The following is a 15,054-nucleotide window of genomic DNA, read 5'->3' as shown; positions in this document are numbered from 1 at the left end:
ACAATTGGTACAGAATGCGGAAGCCAGATTGATCACTAGGTTTACCTGAATGCACCATATAACACCGATTCTAAAAAAATTGCATGGGCTGCTGATATGTTTCCGAACAAAATATAAAGTACTGGTTATTACCTATAAAGCCCTTAATGGCTTAGGCTCAGGGTACTTAAGAGAGCACCTTCTCTGTTGTGAATCATGTCACCTATTAAGATCATCTGGAGAGGTCCGGTTACAGTTGCCACCAACTTGTGTGGTGGCAACTCGGGACCAGGCCTTCTCTGTCACTGCCCCAGAGACTTTGGAATGCGCTCCCTGATTAAATAAGAGCATCTCCTTCTCTGTTTGTTTTTAGGAGGACCCTGAAGGCATACCTATTTTATTTTATTTTATTTATTCGATTTCTATACTGCCCTTCCAAAAATGGCAGTATTTTCCCAGGCTTTTAACTGAAATCTATTTTAAAAAATTTTAATGTGTTTTTATCTATTGTAGTTTGTATCTGTTTTATGGATTTTAAATGTTTTATATTTTGTATTACGTTTTAATCTGTACACCACCTAGTGATTTCTATATTAGGCAGTATAGAAATTCAATAAATAATAAACGAACAAACTCCAGCGTGAGTGGCTGTGCTGGCTGCCCTTCAGTCTTCCCCACCCCATTCGCCATTTGCTGTAGCAAGCAGGACTACAGGTGTGGAGTACCAGGAGCAGACTATAGAGCAGGGGGAAAGATGAGAGGAGCAGGTGAGAAGCAGAGCGAAGAAACCACAGCACCTCACTCTTCCTCAGAAGAACAGAATGAACCTTGAGGCTGCAGCCTGTAGCCACTATCTTAAATGCCCACCACCACTCCCGCCATTTGCCCTGCAAAGTATATTTTGCATAAATACCTTTTTGTTCATTGGTGGCAAGTACCACACATCACACACCAAGGACCAGCTGCCAAGAAGCCTAAGTGCATATCTCCACATGCTGTATTTAGTGCTATCCCAGTAAGGATCTGAGAATAATTGGTCATACTGCAGAGAAGAAAAGGTGACAAGAAGTTAAGAGAGAGACGTATGTACATCAAGGGCAACAACGGCTCTCTGCCTCATATCACTTTCATCCCTCTTGTCCTTCTCCAGTCTGAGGCTTGGGCTTTAATGTAGGAAGAAGTTCTACAAATTTATAGTAGATACTGGACTGATTCACACATGCTTATTTATTAGGGCTGTTCATAACATCAGAATGATTATTGCACCTGATTTGATACAACCCATATCAGTCGATTTTGTATCAGATTTGTTCCAATACAAAATTGTGTAAATCGGATTAGTCTGTTATAAAATAAACTCATATTTTCTTTATCAGATCGGTCTGTATAAGCAAACCAGATTGCTTTTTTGGGATGGGAGTGTTTTGTTGTTGTTGTTGTTGTTGTTGTTCAATACTTTGTATCCGTTTTAAACTGTCTGGGATTAGGGTGATGTTCCATATATGGAAAACACTGATGGAGGAAGAAGAGCAGTTATCTGAGTGACACCTCTAGCTGTTCACTGAAGGAATAACTTTTCAGGCTTGCAGCTGTTGAAGGCATGCTGCAGTTGGTTCATCTGCATATCTGCTCCCTTCAATCACAATGTTGTGGGGAGGGGCATAGAAATAATGCATTAGACTTTGCATCAAGCCCTAACTAGGGTCCACCATCCATGGAAGTTGATGATGGGAATTGTAGCCCCACAATGTTTGGGGACCCAAGGCTGGGAACCTCTGTAATAATATATCGTGCATGTCTCACTCTTTTCAAGAGGCTGGCTGTTGTATTGTTGGAAACTCTGGACAGGGATGGTTCCAGGTTTGAAGGGGATCTTGACAAGGTGCCACCCAGTGGGGCCCGCCACCTAAGAGGGCAACTACTTTTGGTGGTGGGTGCTTGCAGCATACTGAGTTTTTAGTCCTTTTGCTGTGGCAGCAGGAGAAACATCTAGGTGGTGGTGCACATAGCCACTCACCCTTATTTTCTCCTTTAATGGCCCCAACTGATGTAGAATCACCACGTTCAAAATCCATCATCATTCTTAGTTTACAATTCTATCCCGCTCTTCCTCCAAGGAGCCTAGAGTGGTGTATATGATTATGTTTATCCTCACAACAGTCCTGTGAGGTTGGTTAGGCTGAGAGATACGTGACTGGCCCAGAGTCACCCAGTGAGTTCCATGGCTGAATGGGGATTTGACCTCAGGCCTCCCCAGTACTATTCCAACATTCTAACTAACCACTTCACCACACTGGCTCATCCTGCCAAAGTAAGGGAAGGGCCCCATTCGGCCACCAGCTGCTAGCTGGGCCCAATCTCTCCTGGTGGGCCAGAGCAGGCATCAGTAGTGGGGCGGGCCCTCAGCAGCTGCCCAGGTTCCCCCTCGGGACACCAGCTCAAAATAATTACCAAAAAAAGCCCTTCCCCATGTTCAGTACTGTTGCCCTTTGACGGTCTGTCTAATTGTCAGTATAAAAATTGTCCCAACTCCAGGGGTTCAGAATCACCCCTAACATTAACCTTTGCCAAATGATCACATCTCTGTAAACCAAAGCCTTATATACCTGCAATATTCAAAGCAGTAGTACTTGAAAATAAATTGCTATAAGGGCAATTACCTTCATTGCCACTGGATAAATGGTTGCTCCTATTTCAAAGGCTCCCTTCTGAAACATCATTACTGAGGTGTTGTTGATACAGGTGCCTGGTGAAAAACATAGAAGTGAGGAGGCCCTTTTTTACTGCATCCACACTAGAGCCCTTCAGAGATGCCACTGGTTTTCACAGTTAGCAAGAAGTGGAATTCACACAGCACATAATATTGTCGATTTTATCCTGCAGTGTTCTTATCCATGATCAAAATCCTTCTTTAATGTTTATTGTACGTCCCATTTACAGTTACCATCTCCTCGGAAATTCTGGGTAGTGCCCGGATTTGGGTTCCTCCACCCAGCACCTGGATTTTGCCCGGATTTTACCCGTGGCGCCTGACCTGCTCTGCAGCTAGCTAGGTGAGCTGAGAGAGCAGCCTACTTCTGTATGCTCAGCTGCTTCTGCATGCTGTGAGCCTGAGCAGTCCACAGAATAACACACATGACAACGTCATCACAGGAGTGAAGATGGGAGGAGGAGCAGGCCTGTGGGGCGGAGAAGGGCTGGTGGCAGCCACAGTTAGGTCTCCTCCACTTCCCTGCAGCAGCAGCTGCATATACACACGTGCACACAACCCACCAGCCATCGTCTCCTTCCAGGTGAGTATCAGTGGGGTGAAGCGGTCTCTGCCCTATAGATATCGCTTCTACCTGGGCAAGTGCGGGAGGCCAGCCTGACTGGGAAAGCGGCTCCCTCTTTGGCCTCCCTGTTCATCCATCCCCAATGCTGTTGGATCCCGAACCCTCGAAAAACCACCCTTCTCTGCTTCCTCGCTGGTTGGCTCTGAGGTGGCAGGCAGGGGCCCTGGGGCAAAAGTGTGTGGCAAGAGTCTGAGGGGATTTTGTGAGGTAAAACAAGAAAAGAAGACACACACAGACACGGGATGGGATTGAGAAAACCAAAACCAAAAAGTCAGTCAGAGAGGAACTATGAGGAAAAGGGACACTGAAGGACATCATCTACAGCAGAGATTCTCAACAATGGGTCCCCAGATGTTGTTGGACTTCCAACTCCCATAATCCCCAACCAAAGGCCACTGGGTCTGGGGATTATGGGAGCTGAAGTCCAATAACACCTGGGGACCTAACGTTGAAAATCCCTGATCTACAGCCCTTTTGCTTTCAGTCATATTGTTGGCGTCTCTGTGACATGACTCTGTCTGAATACAATCAGAGCACTTTTCTGATGGGAAGCAGCTTTTCTCATATCAGTGCATCATTTCACAGTGCACCAGTCAGCTTCCCTACTTTGCATACTATGCAAATTAGTTGCAGCACAATTTGCATAGTATGCAAATTAGGCTGCCCAGATATGGGAGGCTTGAATATGGCAACCCTAGTCCCATTCAGTAAAAGGTCTTTTCCAATGTTAATTTTTTAAAACTAATACAATATTGTTAGGGATGTGCACGGAACCACGGAGGCGTGGTCCAGCACTGGGGGGAGTGTGTCTTTAAGGGGGGGGTGGTAGTACTCCCCCCCCCCGCTCTTCCCCCTCCGGTGCTGGACTTTCTAAAAACGTTCTTGGGGCGGCAGAGTTCCTCCCTGCCACCCCTGCCCCCTTAGTTGTCTTCCAAGAGAAAGTAGAAAGAGCTGGTGCCACACATGCGCCCTTCATGGTGCACACTTGTTTCCGCCACTGGTGCACACGCCTTTTTGGAAAGTCCAGCGCTGGAGGGGGAAGAGCAGTGGGGGGGGGAAGTACTACTGCCCCCCCCTTAAAGACACACTCCCCTCCCCCGCCGAACCGCTGGAATTCCGGACCGGTCTGGAGGCCTTTTGTATGGCTCCGGACCAGTCCGTGCACACTCTTAAATATTGGGCTGCATTAACTGAGGCCTCAGAAAAGACTACAAATCCCAAGAGCACCCACGCCGTTTTCTGGGACTCTGTGGGAAAATATTAAAAGCATCATTTTAAAAGTCAAACCATGGAACTCAGCTGCTTCTCCCTCATGGCAGGGAGTGAAAAAGAAGACACCCCTGCCAGTCCTAGAAAGTGCGGAGGGGGGGAGGTGTGAGGCAAAACTTTGAGCAGTCAAAGAGTTAGGCCTGAATTGCTTCTCTTTGATCCCACTTCAGCCCTCTCTGACAGCACTTTGTTTTCCATCAAAAAGGGGGTTGAAGCAGGACAAACCAAAATAGCCCCCAAAGCTTTGCACAGCCCTACTAAATAGTGCCATTTCACGATAAGGTATGAAAAAGAACAAATAATAATTCAAGAACATCTCATGACCAACAATATCAACAAATCTAGAGAATTCAGTGGAATTATTGAGAGGAAAACACTTAGCAGGATAGTGATAATCTATGGAAACGTGTATTGTAACAGTACAGTCATTTCTTACCCTCCGGAAAAATCAGAACTGGGAGATTTATCTTATTTTTGATGTGCTCAGTTAACCTACAAAAAAGGAGGGGAAGGGAGGCATTCAGAATTGATTTTCACATATAAGATGAGGTGTGCCAGATTGCAATCTGGAGAACAATAGCAACAATAAAAGCTAGTTTTATAGCAAGAGACAAGAGCCCGTGTCACACGTTATGTTCAATACTTGTACTACAACAGTACAGTGGACACAGACACAGATACAGTTATTCACACCATTATGTTGAGCACAAGTACAGCAACACATTTCCTATTTGTACCATCCACTTGAGGGACTTGTACAAGGATCACTCTTAATATGAATGTAGGTACAGTAATTCACACCAAAACATGTACGAGTGTACAGACATCTGTGTACACTTGTCCAACGTAATGTCTGAACAGAGCTCAGATACCCACAGCTTCTTGCCCCAATTCTCTCCATCTGCCCTCATGCCCTGCTCAAAACCTCAATAATTAGGTCTGTCTATAGGCTTTCTTAGACAGACAGTTATATATAATCCCCCATATCACAGATTGTGGGGACTGAAAGAGGAGGCCATCATAGCCTGCCACTTAACAGCTTTTTGACATAGGCAACATTTGAGTAGGGGTGTGCAAAACCAGTTCTTGTCAAACTGGATTCTACTCAAACTGGGCTGGTTTGAGTAGTGTTTGCACTGGCCCAGCCCCCAAAAGAGGGGCCATTCTGAGCTCGAACCAAACCCAGTTCGAATTGATCAGGTTCAATGGTTTGAATGTGGCAACCACCATTTTGTGTAGTCTGTTTACACTTTTTCGGCCCTGCTGTTTGGCTTTCTGCCACTGCCTTTGGATGGGCTAGTGATCTCCATTCTCTTGGTGGATCAGCCTCTCACCATTGATCCAACTCTCCTCTACCTCCTCTCACTGCCTAGCTGGCCTGACTCTCACCACCACCCACTTGCCTTCCTGCTGCCACCCAACCCAACAGATTGGTGAGACACACAGATAAAGACCTCAGGAATGAACTAAATAAGGAATTTCAGAGAAGAGACAAGGAACAGTACTACAATGACATCTGTAAAGACCTTGAGGATGGAAATAGACACGGAAAAACAAGGAAAGTTTTCCAAAATATCTCTGAAATCAGAGGGAGGTTCCAACCTCAAATTGGTATGTTAAGGGATGCCAAAGGACAGATAGTAATTGATTCAGAGAAGATCAAACAGAGATGGAAGGAGTATACTGAAAATCTGTACAGCAGGGACGTCAACATCCAAGATAGTCTAGAAGATATTCCCTACTTGCAAGAACATCTAGTATGGGAAGATGAAGTTAGATCAGCACTCCAGTCATTACCAAGTCAGAAGGCTACAGGAATTGATGGAATAACTACAGAAATATGGCAGGCAACAAAAGAAGAATCAGTCAAGGCCCTAACCAAACTATGCCAGCAAATTTGGAGAACAACACAGTGGCCAACAGATTGGAAGAGGTCAGTCTACATACCCATACCAAAGAAAGGAGACTTAACAGATTGCGCAAACCATCACATAATATCCTTAATTTCACATGCTAACAAAATAATGCTAAGGATCATCCAACGCAGACTCCTATGTGGAAAGGGAAATGCCGGATGTTCAAGCTGGTTTCAGAAAAGGCCAAGGAACAAGATACATCATTGCTGATGCACGCTGGATAATTGACAAAGCCAAAGAATACCAGAAAGAAGTCAATATTTGCTTTATTGACTACAGAAAAGCCTTCGATTGCGTTGACCATGTCAAGTTGTGGAATATCCTTAGGAAAATGAGCGTCCCAGAACATCTCATGGTTCTCATGAGAAACCTATACACAGGACAGGAAGCCACAGTCTAGATACAACTTGTGAAACAGAGTGGTTCCAGATTGGCAAAGGAGTAAGACAAGTCTGTATACTTTCTCCTACTTTATTCAATTTATATGCTGAACATATACTGAGAGAACATATGCTGAAAATATATGAGAACATATGCTGTATATATCAAACTGCAGAATATATGTTTATATGCTGAACATATACTGGAATGGAAAAAGATGAACCTGGATCGACCCATCAACAGTAAAGGATCCAGCAGTCAAGAAATATGCTGCAGACTAGCACTTAGTAGGGTTTCAGTGAAGGCCTTGGAAAGGATATTTAAATGCTGTGATGTGTCTGTCTACACCTACAATGATTAGAATTGTCTGGACCATGGTTTTTCCTGTGACACTCTATGGATGCGAAAGCTGGACTTTAAAGAAGCAAGATAGAAAAAGCATCAACGCTTTTGAATTTTGGTGCTGGAGAAGACTTTTGAGGATACCATGGACAGCCAGGAAAACAAACCAATGGATTATAGAACAAATCAATTCAGAATTTTCACTTGAGACACAAATGACCAGGCTCAAACTATCATACTTTGGACACATTATGCAAAGACCCAACTCCCTTGAAAAGTCCGTAATGCTGGGAAAAGTTGAAGGCAAGAGAAGAAGAGGAAGACCAGCAGCAAGGTGGATGGACTCAATCACGACAGCAATGAATGCACCTCTGAGAGACCTTAAAGGCTAAGTTGAAGACAGATCATCCTGGAGAGAATCTATCTATGCGGTCCCTAAGAGTCGACACTTAATCAATCAATCTATATTCCTGTTGGCTAGTTCTTGTTAGTTTTGTTTGATGATTCTTTTTTTAAGGTGGTTTTTTTTGGCGGCGGGGGGGGGTCTCGTGTGTTTTTATTTTTTGTGCTTAGGTTAGGTGTCCTGTTTTGTAGTGGTTTTGGTAGGTTTAGTGCTAGATTTGGTTGGTTTAGTGCTAGATTTGGTTTTGGTTGGTAGTTAGGTGCTTTCTGCCTTGTGGTGTTATTTTTCTTGTTAGATTGGGCCTAGTTTCAGGGAAGGGATGTCTAGGAGGGTGCAGGGTAGGTAGAGACAGGGGTGATGCTGGTTTGGCAGGGGGCAGGGAAATAAGGGCAGTGAGAGTGGCCTACTCCCAAGCCACCCAAGTCCCCCTGGAGATCCAACAGATCCACAAGTCCGATAGATTGCAACACAGAGCTCATTTGAGGATCTATGCTCCGGCAGTGCAGATGGCAAAGAAGTGGTTCTTCTCTGCCCGTATTGCTTCTGCAAATTCACGTCCCGCTGAGTTGTCTAGGGTTGTGAGGGGTCTAGTTCATGCCCCCTCTGCCTTGAATTTTAATTTGGAACCATCTGTCACTCGCTGTGATGTTTTAACAACTTTTTTGCAGATAAAATATCTTGTATTCATGTTGAACTGGACTCTACAGTTACTGCAGAGTCTATTGTGGGAGGTGCCCAGAAACCCCTCTTGTAGGATTGATTTTAATCACTTTCAGTTTGTTACTTCTGAAGATGTGGACAAACTGCTTCAGACTGTACATCCCACCACATGGTCTCTTGACCCTTGCCTAACTCGGCTTATTTTATCTGGCAGTCATATTATCAGAGAGGGTCTGGTAAATGTCATAAATGCTTCTCTGCAGGAGGGCAGGATGCCTCCTTGTCTTAAGGAGGCTATTATTAGACCTTATTTGAAGAAACCTGCATTGGCTTCCTCAGAGCTGGCTAATTACAGACCTGTCTCTAATCTTCCTTGGTTGGGCAAGGTGATTGAGAGAATGGTTGCTTCTCAGCTCCAGACAGTTTTGAATGACACAGAATATTAGATCCTTTCCAGACTGGCTTCTGGGTGGGTTATGGGGTTAAGACTGCCTTGGTCGGCCTGATGGATGATCTACAATTGGCAATCGACAGAGGGAGTGTGACTCTGCAGATCCTTTGGATCTCTCGGTGGCTTTTGATACCATTGACCACTGGGTTGCTTGAAGGAGGTAGGATTGAGTGACACTATTTTACAGTGGTTCCGCTCCTACTTCTCTGGCAGATTCCAGATGGTGTCACTTGGAGACATTTGCTCTGAAAAACGAGAGCTAAAGTGTGGTGTTCCACAGGCCTCCATACTGTCTCCAACGCTTTTTAGCACTTAGCAATAGCAATAGCACTTACATTTATATACCGCTTTATAGCCGGAGCTCTCTAAGCGGTTTACAATGATTTAGCATATTGCCCCCAACATTCTGGGTACTCATTTTACCGACCTCGGAAGGATGGAAGGCTGAGTCAACCTTGAGCCCCTGGTCAGGATCAAACTTGTAACCTTCTGGTTACAGGGCGGCAGTTTTACCACTGCGCCACCAGGGGCTCTTTTAATATCTACATGGAATTGCTGGGAGAGATTGTCAGAAAGTTTGGTCTGAGGTGCTATCAATATGCCGATGACACCCAGATCTATTTCTCCATACCAACTTCATCAGGAAGTGGCATGACCCCCCCCCCAACTACCAAATGCCTGCCTGGAGGTGATTTTGGGCTGGATGAGGGATAACAGGCTGAAGTTGAATCCAAACAAGACAGAGGTACGGTCTGAAGAGAGTCAGGATATGAGAGATCGTTTAGATCAGCCTGCTCTGGATGGGGTTACACTCCTCTTAAAAGATCAGGTTCGTAGTCTGGGAGGGCTCCTGGATACAAAACTCTCCCTGGTTGCTCAGGTTGAGGCTGTGGCCAAGAATGCTTTTTATCAGCTTCGGCTGATACGCCAGATACATTCATTTCTTTAGACAAATAACCTTAAAATGGTGGTACATGTGCTGGTAACCTCTAGGCTTGATTATTGTAATGCATTCTACATGGGGCTGCCTTTGTATGTAGTTCCAGAAACTACAATTGGTTCAGAATGCAGCAGCCAAATTGGTCTCTGGGACAACATGAAGGGACCACATAACATCGATTCTAAAAGAACTTTACTGGCTGTGATATGTTTCCCAATGAAATACAAAGTACTGGTTCTCTATATATTTAATTCTCTAAGTCATACTGTGGCTAATCCCGTGTGTGGCAACTCTAGCAAGAGTTTGCAAGCAGAAGCACCTGATTGGGCAGTGGGGATTCCATATGCAGATAGGGAGGAGGAGCCTGTGAGAGCAGAAACACCATGGTGATTGGGCAGTGGGGATTCCATATGCAGATAGGGAAGAGGAGCCTGTGATGGTTAAGGTCAGTTGGAATGCAACTGTTACTGGTTGGAAGATGTTCTTGATTGTAGAGGAGAGTAAGATAGATAGATAGATAGATAGATAGATAGATAGATAGATAGATAGAGCAGTTAGGGGTCTGCGAAGAGAGTGGTTGTGAGGGAGGAAAGAGCCCCTTCAGGAGGAGGCTGCTGATGTGTGGATTAGATGAGGAAACAAGATGAACACGATCTGTTAACTCAGAGAGGGTGAGGGGGAGAGAAAAAAACATGAAGGGAGGAGGAAGAAAGAGTGGGGAAGAGCGAGTGGAGGAGAGAGAAGGAGCTAAAAAGAAAGGAGGGGAAGAGAAATAGAAGGAAGGGTGAGGGACGGGCCTGAGCCTGTCAGCAGCCTGAGGGGAATGAGTGGCCATGGTGGCACCAGCAGCAAGGAAGGGTCCAGTCAACCACTGCTGCTGTTTGGGGCTACTAAGGCCATTGTCAGAGGGAGGCAGGCAGGCAAGGGACGGGCCCGGGTCTGTCAGCGGCCTGAGGGGAATGAGCGGCTATGGCAGCGGCAGCAAGGAAAGGCCCAGCACTGCTGCTGCTGCTGCTCCTGTGGTGAGGAGCGGGGCTCAGGTGGGGAGGTCTCTGGAGATAGGGGGCTGCAGCTTGGCCAATAGGCACCAGCAACGCTGTAGCCATGACCAAGAGAAGTGAGGGATATGGAGTAAAGGGATGGAGGAGTGACCAAGAGGGGTGAGGGGGATGGAAGCAACAGGATGGAGGAGGAGGAGCAGAAGTGCAGCTCAGGTGAGGGTGGAGAGATCTCTGAGGTGAGGGGGCTGTGGCAGGGGGTGAGGGGAGCAATCAAGTACTAGCACGAAGATGCTCTGCGCAGGTTAAGCTAGTTACCTATAAAGCCCTTAACGGCTTAGGTCCAGGATACTTAAGAGAGCACCTTCTCTGTCATGAACCGTATTGCCTATTAAGATCATTTGGAGACGTTTGGTTATGGTTGCCTCCAACTTGTTTGGTGGCAACTCGGGACCGGGCCTTCTCTGTGGCTGCCCCAGTGCTTTGGAACTCACTCCCTGCTGAAATAAGAGCATCCCCTTCTCTGTTTGTTTTTAGGAGGACCCTGACGATGTACCTGTTTTCCCAGGACTTCAACTGATACCATTTAAAAAAATTTTTTAATGTGTGTTTATCTATTTTATCTTTTTATATATTTAAAATGTTTTATATTTTATATTACGTTTTAATTCTGCAAACTGCCTAGAGATTTTGATATTAGGCAGCATATTAAATGAATGAATGAATGAATGAATGAATGAATGAGTGGACATTGCAGCGCAGCCATCTATGGCACCTGAGGTGGAGGTAGTACTCAGGAGACTAACCAGGGAAGAAGGACCTCTTCTTCCCATGGTGGGAGAGGAGGTGGTAGTGATGGCTGCTAGCCCAGCCAGATCCTCCTCCCCACTGATCCCCCTTCTCAGTGTGACCCCATCCCCCCTGCATGGTCTGAGAGTGAGGAGGAGGAGCCGGAGCAGGGGGGTGGTGATGCCATTCCTGTTTCCCCAGGCCCTTCACAGCCACCGACAGTGGAGGGCAGTGGGAGTGATGTGGTGGCCAACCATCAGACCCAGTAGTGCCACCAGCACCCAAGCAGTCCAAGACTTCTGGCAGCACTGTGTGGGAACACTTTGAGTGCTGTCAAGATGACCGTATACATGCTGTCTGCATCCACTACAGGGCACAGGTCAGCAAGGGAAAGGACAGCAGGCACCTGGGGACATCGGCAATGTGGAAGCACATCAAATGGCATCACCTGGGCGTCCTCGCTCCTGCGGGCAGTGCTAAGCAACTTTCTTTCCCTTCAATTAGTGGTGGCAATGGACGTGCTTCTGCTCCTGCTCTCATGCAGGGCACATTGCCTGTCTTGCAGTGGGTGCACCGCTCAGGGGTGGGAGGGAAGCGGTCTGGTCCCCGAGAGGCACATCTCATTACCCGGACCATTGGAGAGATGGCGACTCTGAACAACCTGCCCTTTCAGATGTTGGAGAAAGCAAGCTTCTGCTGGCTGATCCATCTTCTTGCCCCTGAGTACAAAATCCCCTCACGTACCAGGCATCACCTTCAGGAGGAGGATGGTGCCCTCCCTGTACTGGGAGTGCAGGGAGGCTGTGTCAGGGCTGCTGAAGGCAGCAGGGCCCAACACCGGTTTGAACTTCATAGCTGTCATGTGGTCCAGCTATAGTGGAGTGCAGATATTTTCCTGTCCCTCACTGCACACTGGTGGGGGCTGGAGAGAAGGAGGGCAATGATTGCTGCTGCTGGCATAGCCAACACATCCACCCAGGGAGCAAAAACCAGGTGGGCTCTGCTGCATGTGGAGCCGCTGGACCCTGACCACACAGCAGATGAGCTGTTGGTGGTCATCAGGTGCCAGTTGTGGGGAATGGTGCTACTAGCAATGCTTTTCTCCCAGCTCCCAAAAGCCTCTCTGCTTATGGGATCCCTCCCCATGCGTGGGGATCTCACTCATGACATGCTTAGGAGCCTTGTGGGATCGTGAGTCCTTGGCTTGTGGCACAAAGGGACCCACAAACCAATTATGCTATTTTTAAGGGTTTTTATTTTTATTTTTCCAGGCTCAATAGGTCAAGGGTTGACCTGCTGATGACCCTGGAATTTTTTTTTAAAAAAATCCTTAAAAGTTGTCCAATTGCCCAACCCGTTTTGGTGTACCTAGGCACTACCCATAGGGAATAATGAGCTGGTCTGAATTTCCATTATTCCCTATGGACAAACCACTTGAGCCAGTTTGAGCCCGGTTCAAGCTTTAACAAAACAGAGGCCAGTTCAATGGAAGTGGTACATGAACTGCCCCTCCCCCCGGTTCAAGTGTGGTTTGATCTTGAACCAAACCGAGAAAACTGATTTTGTACACAACCCTACATATGCATTGGAAACTTCCTGATTCACAGTTCAACCTCTTACCAACCGGCAATCTTCCGTTATCCATAATCATATCCATAATCCATAATCTTCCGTTATCCATAATCAGGAGACCATCTAACTATAACTGCTCCAACCAAATACTTATGTCTTTGAGGGTCAAATCAGGTGAAATGTTGAAGATCCATGACTGGACCTCCCATCTCTTAAAAATGTCTTTTTAAAAGCAGCCATGTGTCTCCCCAGATTGGACTGGAACCATGACACTGGGGGAATGAGGCTTAATCCTTTTTCCAAATGTAAGAAGAGTCTTGCTGGATCAGGCCCAAGGCATATCTAGTCCATCATCCTGTTTTCCAGTGGCCCAACAGATGCCTCTGGGAAGCAGGAGATGGAGGCACGACACCTCTCCTGCTGATGCTCCCCTGCAACTGGTATTCAGACATCCTTCTCTTCCTATGATTCCTATGACATGCAACTGAAACACCAGGAGGGCTAAGATGCGACTCAGAATATCACTGACTCTCTTCTGTTTTGTAACCAAGAGAACCTATCTGGGGCGAGGGAAGCCCCATCCCATGGGACAAAAAAATTCAATCCTGTTGGGCCTGTGCTTGGCAGTGCATCTCCAGGGGAGGATATTTCTCCCATGGCCAGAAGTCTTTAAGAAGTCACTGTATCAGCAGCAATTGGAAAACCATCAGGACTGGAGTGGAGACAGCAACACCACCTCCAGTCTCCCCCTTTGTCCTACACCAAGAAGAACAGAGCCAGGAGCTGATTTAATCTCAGCTCAGGTGAGGGAAATCCTTGCAGGTCCTTTGAAAACTAAACAGTTTTCATGTCTGCTGCTCTCTTAACTCTTTTCTCTGTATTTCTGGTGTGTCTGTGTGTTGGCTTATTGCTCTGAATTAATCATTACTGCTCTTTGGTATACGACCCCTTGAATTCCATGATTGATTTTAAATGTTTCACTTGTTGTAAGACACTCAGGGAAACAATCTTGACTGGGAAGCAGCATTTAAAAGATAAGCAAACAAACGGTAAAGTGTATTCCAGGATTACAATCCTGTTCCATACCGTTTTCTGAGAGCATGACGATCTTTCACTTCAGAGCGTTCAAACGCAATGTGCTCAGAGGTCTTCAGACCCAGATTCTCAAAGAAACCAATGCATCCTGTATGAACTTGGCCAACCTAGAAGCCAACAGAAAATCAGTAAGTAGTACAGGTATTTGTATGAAACCATTGGCAAAACAAAAGTCTACAGAAGGTGGCAATATTCATCAGAGGGAAGTACTCCTTTGTCTTTAATAATTGTGTAGAAGGGAGATGTTCCTGGGCAAGCACTGCAGGGCTTACACCAGCTGCACATTTCCCCTCTATACAACAGTGGAAAAAGCACAGGAACTGAATGTGAGCTGTATAATAATTTATTTTAAAAACTTATTTTATGAGATTGTTTTTATTGTATTTTGTGGACTTTTAAATCTAGAGATGTACATATCAAGCAATACAAAAATAAGATAAACAAACAAAGAGAAATCTGTCCCTCTGATTCACCAAGGATGCCTACTGAATTGGCCATAATCTTGTCATTCCACAAAGGATCTACAACTACATCCAGTCCTTTGATCAAAGGGGTCTGGTTTTTGTTTCCATTTCATGTCCAAACAGATAGGGAAGGGTTAGGCAAGTAGAAGCCGGAGGGTTGAGCTTGTTCCCCCAGAGGCTTCCAAAACAGCTGCTAGTCTTTAAGGATCCCCTTTATTATGCATTTCAATCACTTTCTTCCAGGCAAAGGGCTCTTTAACTGCTTCTTCTCCACTGTAAATAGCAATAGAAGCTGTCATAGTTCTCCCATTGTACACCTCAGCTGTTTAGTTCCTCTGTTTTTGTTTTAGCTTATGTACAGGAGTGAGGCTAGCCACCTAATAGTGCAGCAAAGAAATGCTTGATTAACAAGCAGAAGGTTGCCGGTTCAAATCCCCACTGGTACACCTATATTCAGCGA

General features: G+C 45.9%; 1 protein-coding gene across 1 annotated transcript in view; it reads right to left on the bottom strand.

Moving 5' to 3' along the window:
- LOC128327475 (glycerol-3-phosphate acyltransferase 3-like) overlaps nucleotides 1-15,054 on the bottom strand; it is a 43,120-nt gene that overhangs the window by 3,452 nt on the left and 24,614 nt on the right. The window contains exons 7-10 of the mRNA XM_053256271.1: nucleotides 14,122-14,237; nucleotides 5,020-5,075; nucleotides 2,640-2,725; nucleotides 893-1,021 (exon numbers count right to left, since the gene is read on the bottom strand). Coding sequence (XP_053112246.1) covers nucleotides 893-1,021; nucleotides 2,640-2,725; nucleotides 5,020-5,075; nucleotides 14,122-14,237 — 387 coding nt within the window. The remainder of the gene's footprint in view (nucleotides 1-892; nucleotides 1,022-2,639; nucleotides 2,726-5,019; nucleotides 5,076-14,121; nucleotides 14,238-15,054) is intronic.

The sequence above is a fragment of the Hemicordylus capensis genome, chromosome 5 (genome assembly GCF_027244095.1).
Source record: "Hemicordylus capensis ecotype Gifberg chromosome 5, rHemCap1.1.pri, whole genome shotgun sequence".
Taxonomy (NCBI): domain Eukaryota; kingdom Metazoa; phylum Chordata; class Lepidosauria; order Squamata; family Cordylidae; genus Hemicordylus; species Hemicordylus capensis.
Note: the sequence above shows the minus strand (reverse complement) of the source record. Positions and strands in the feature narration are given on the sequence as shown.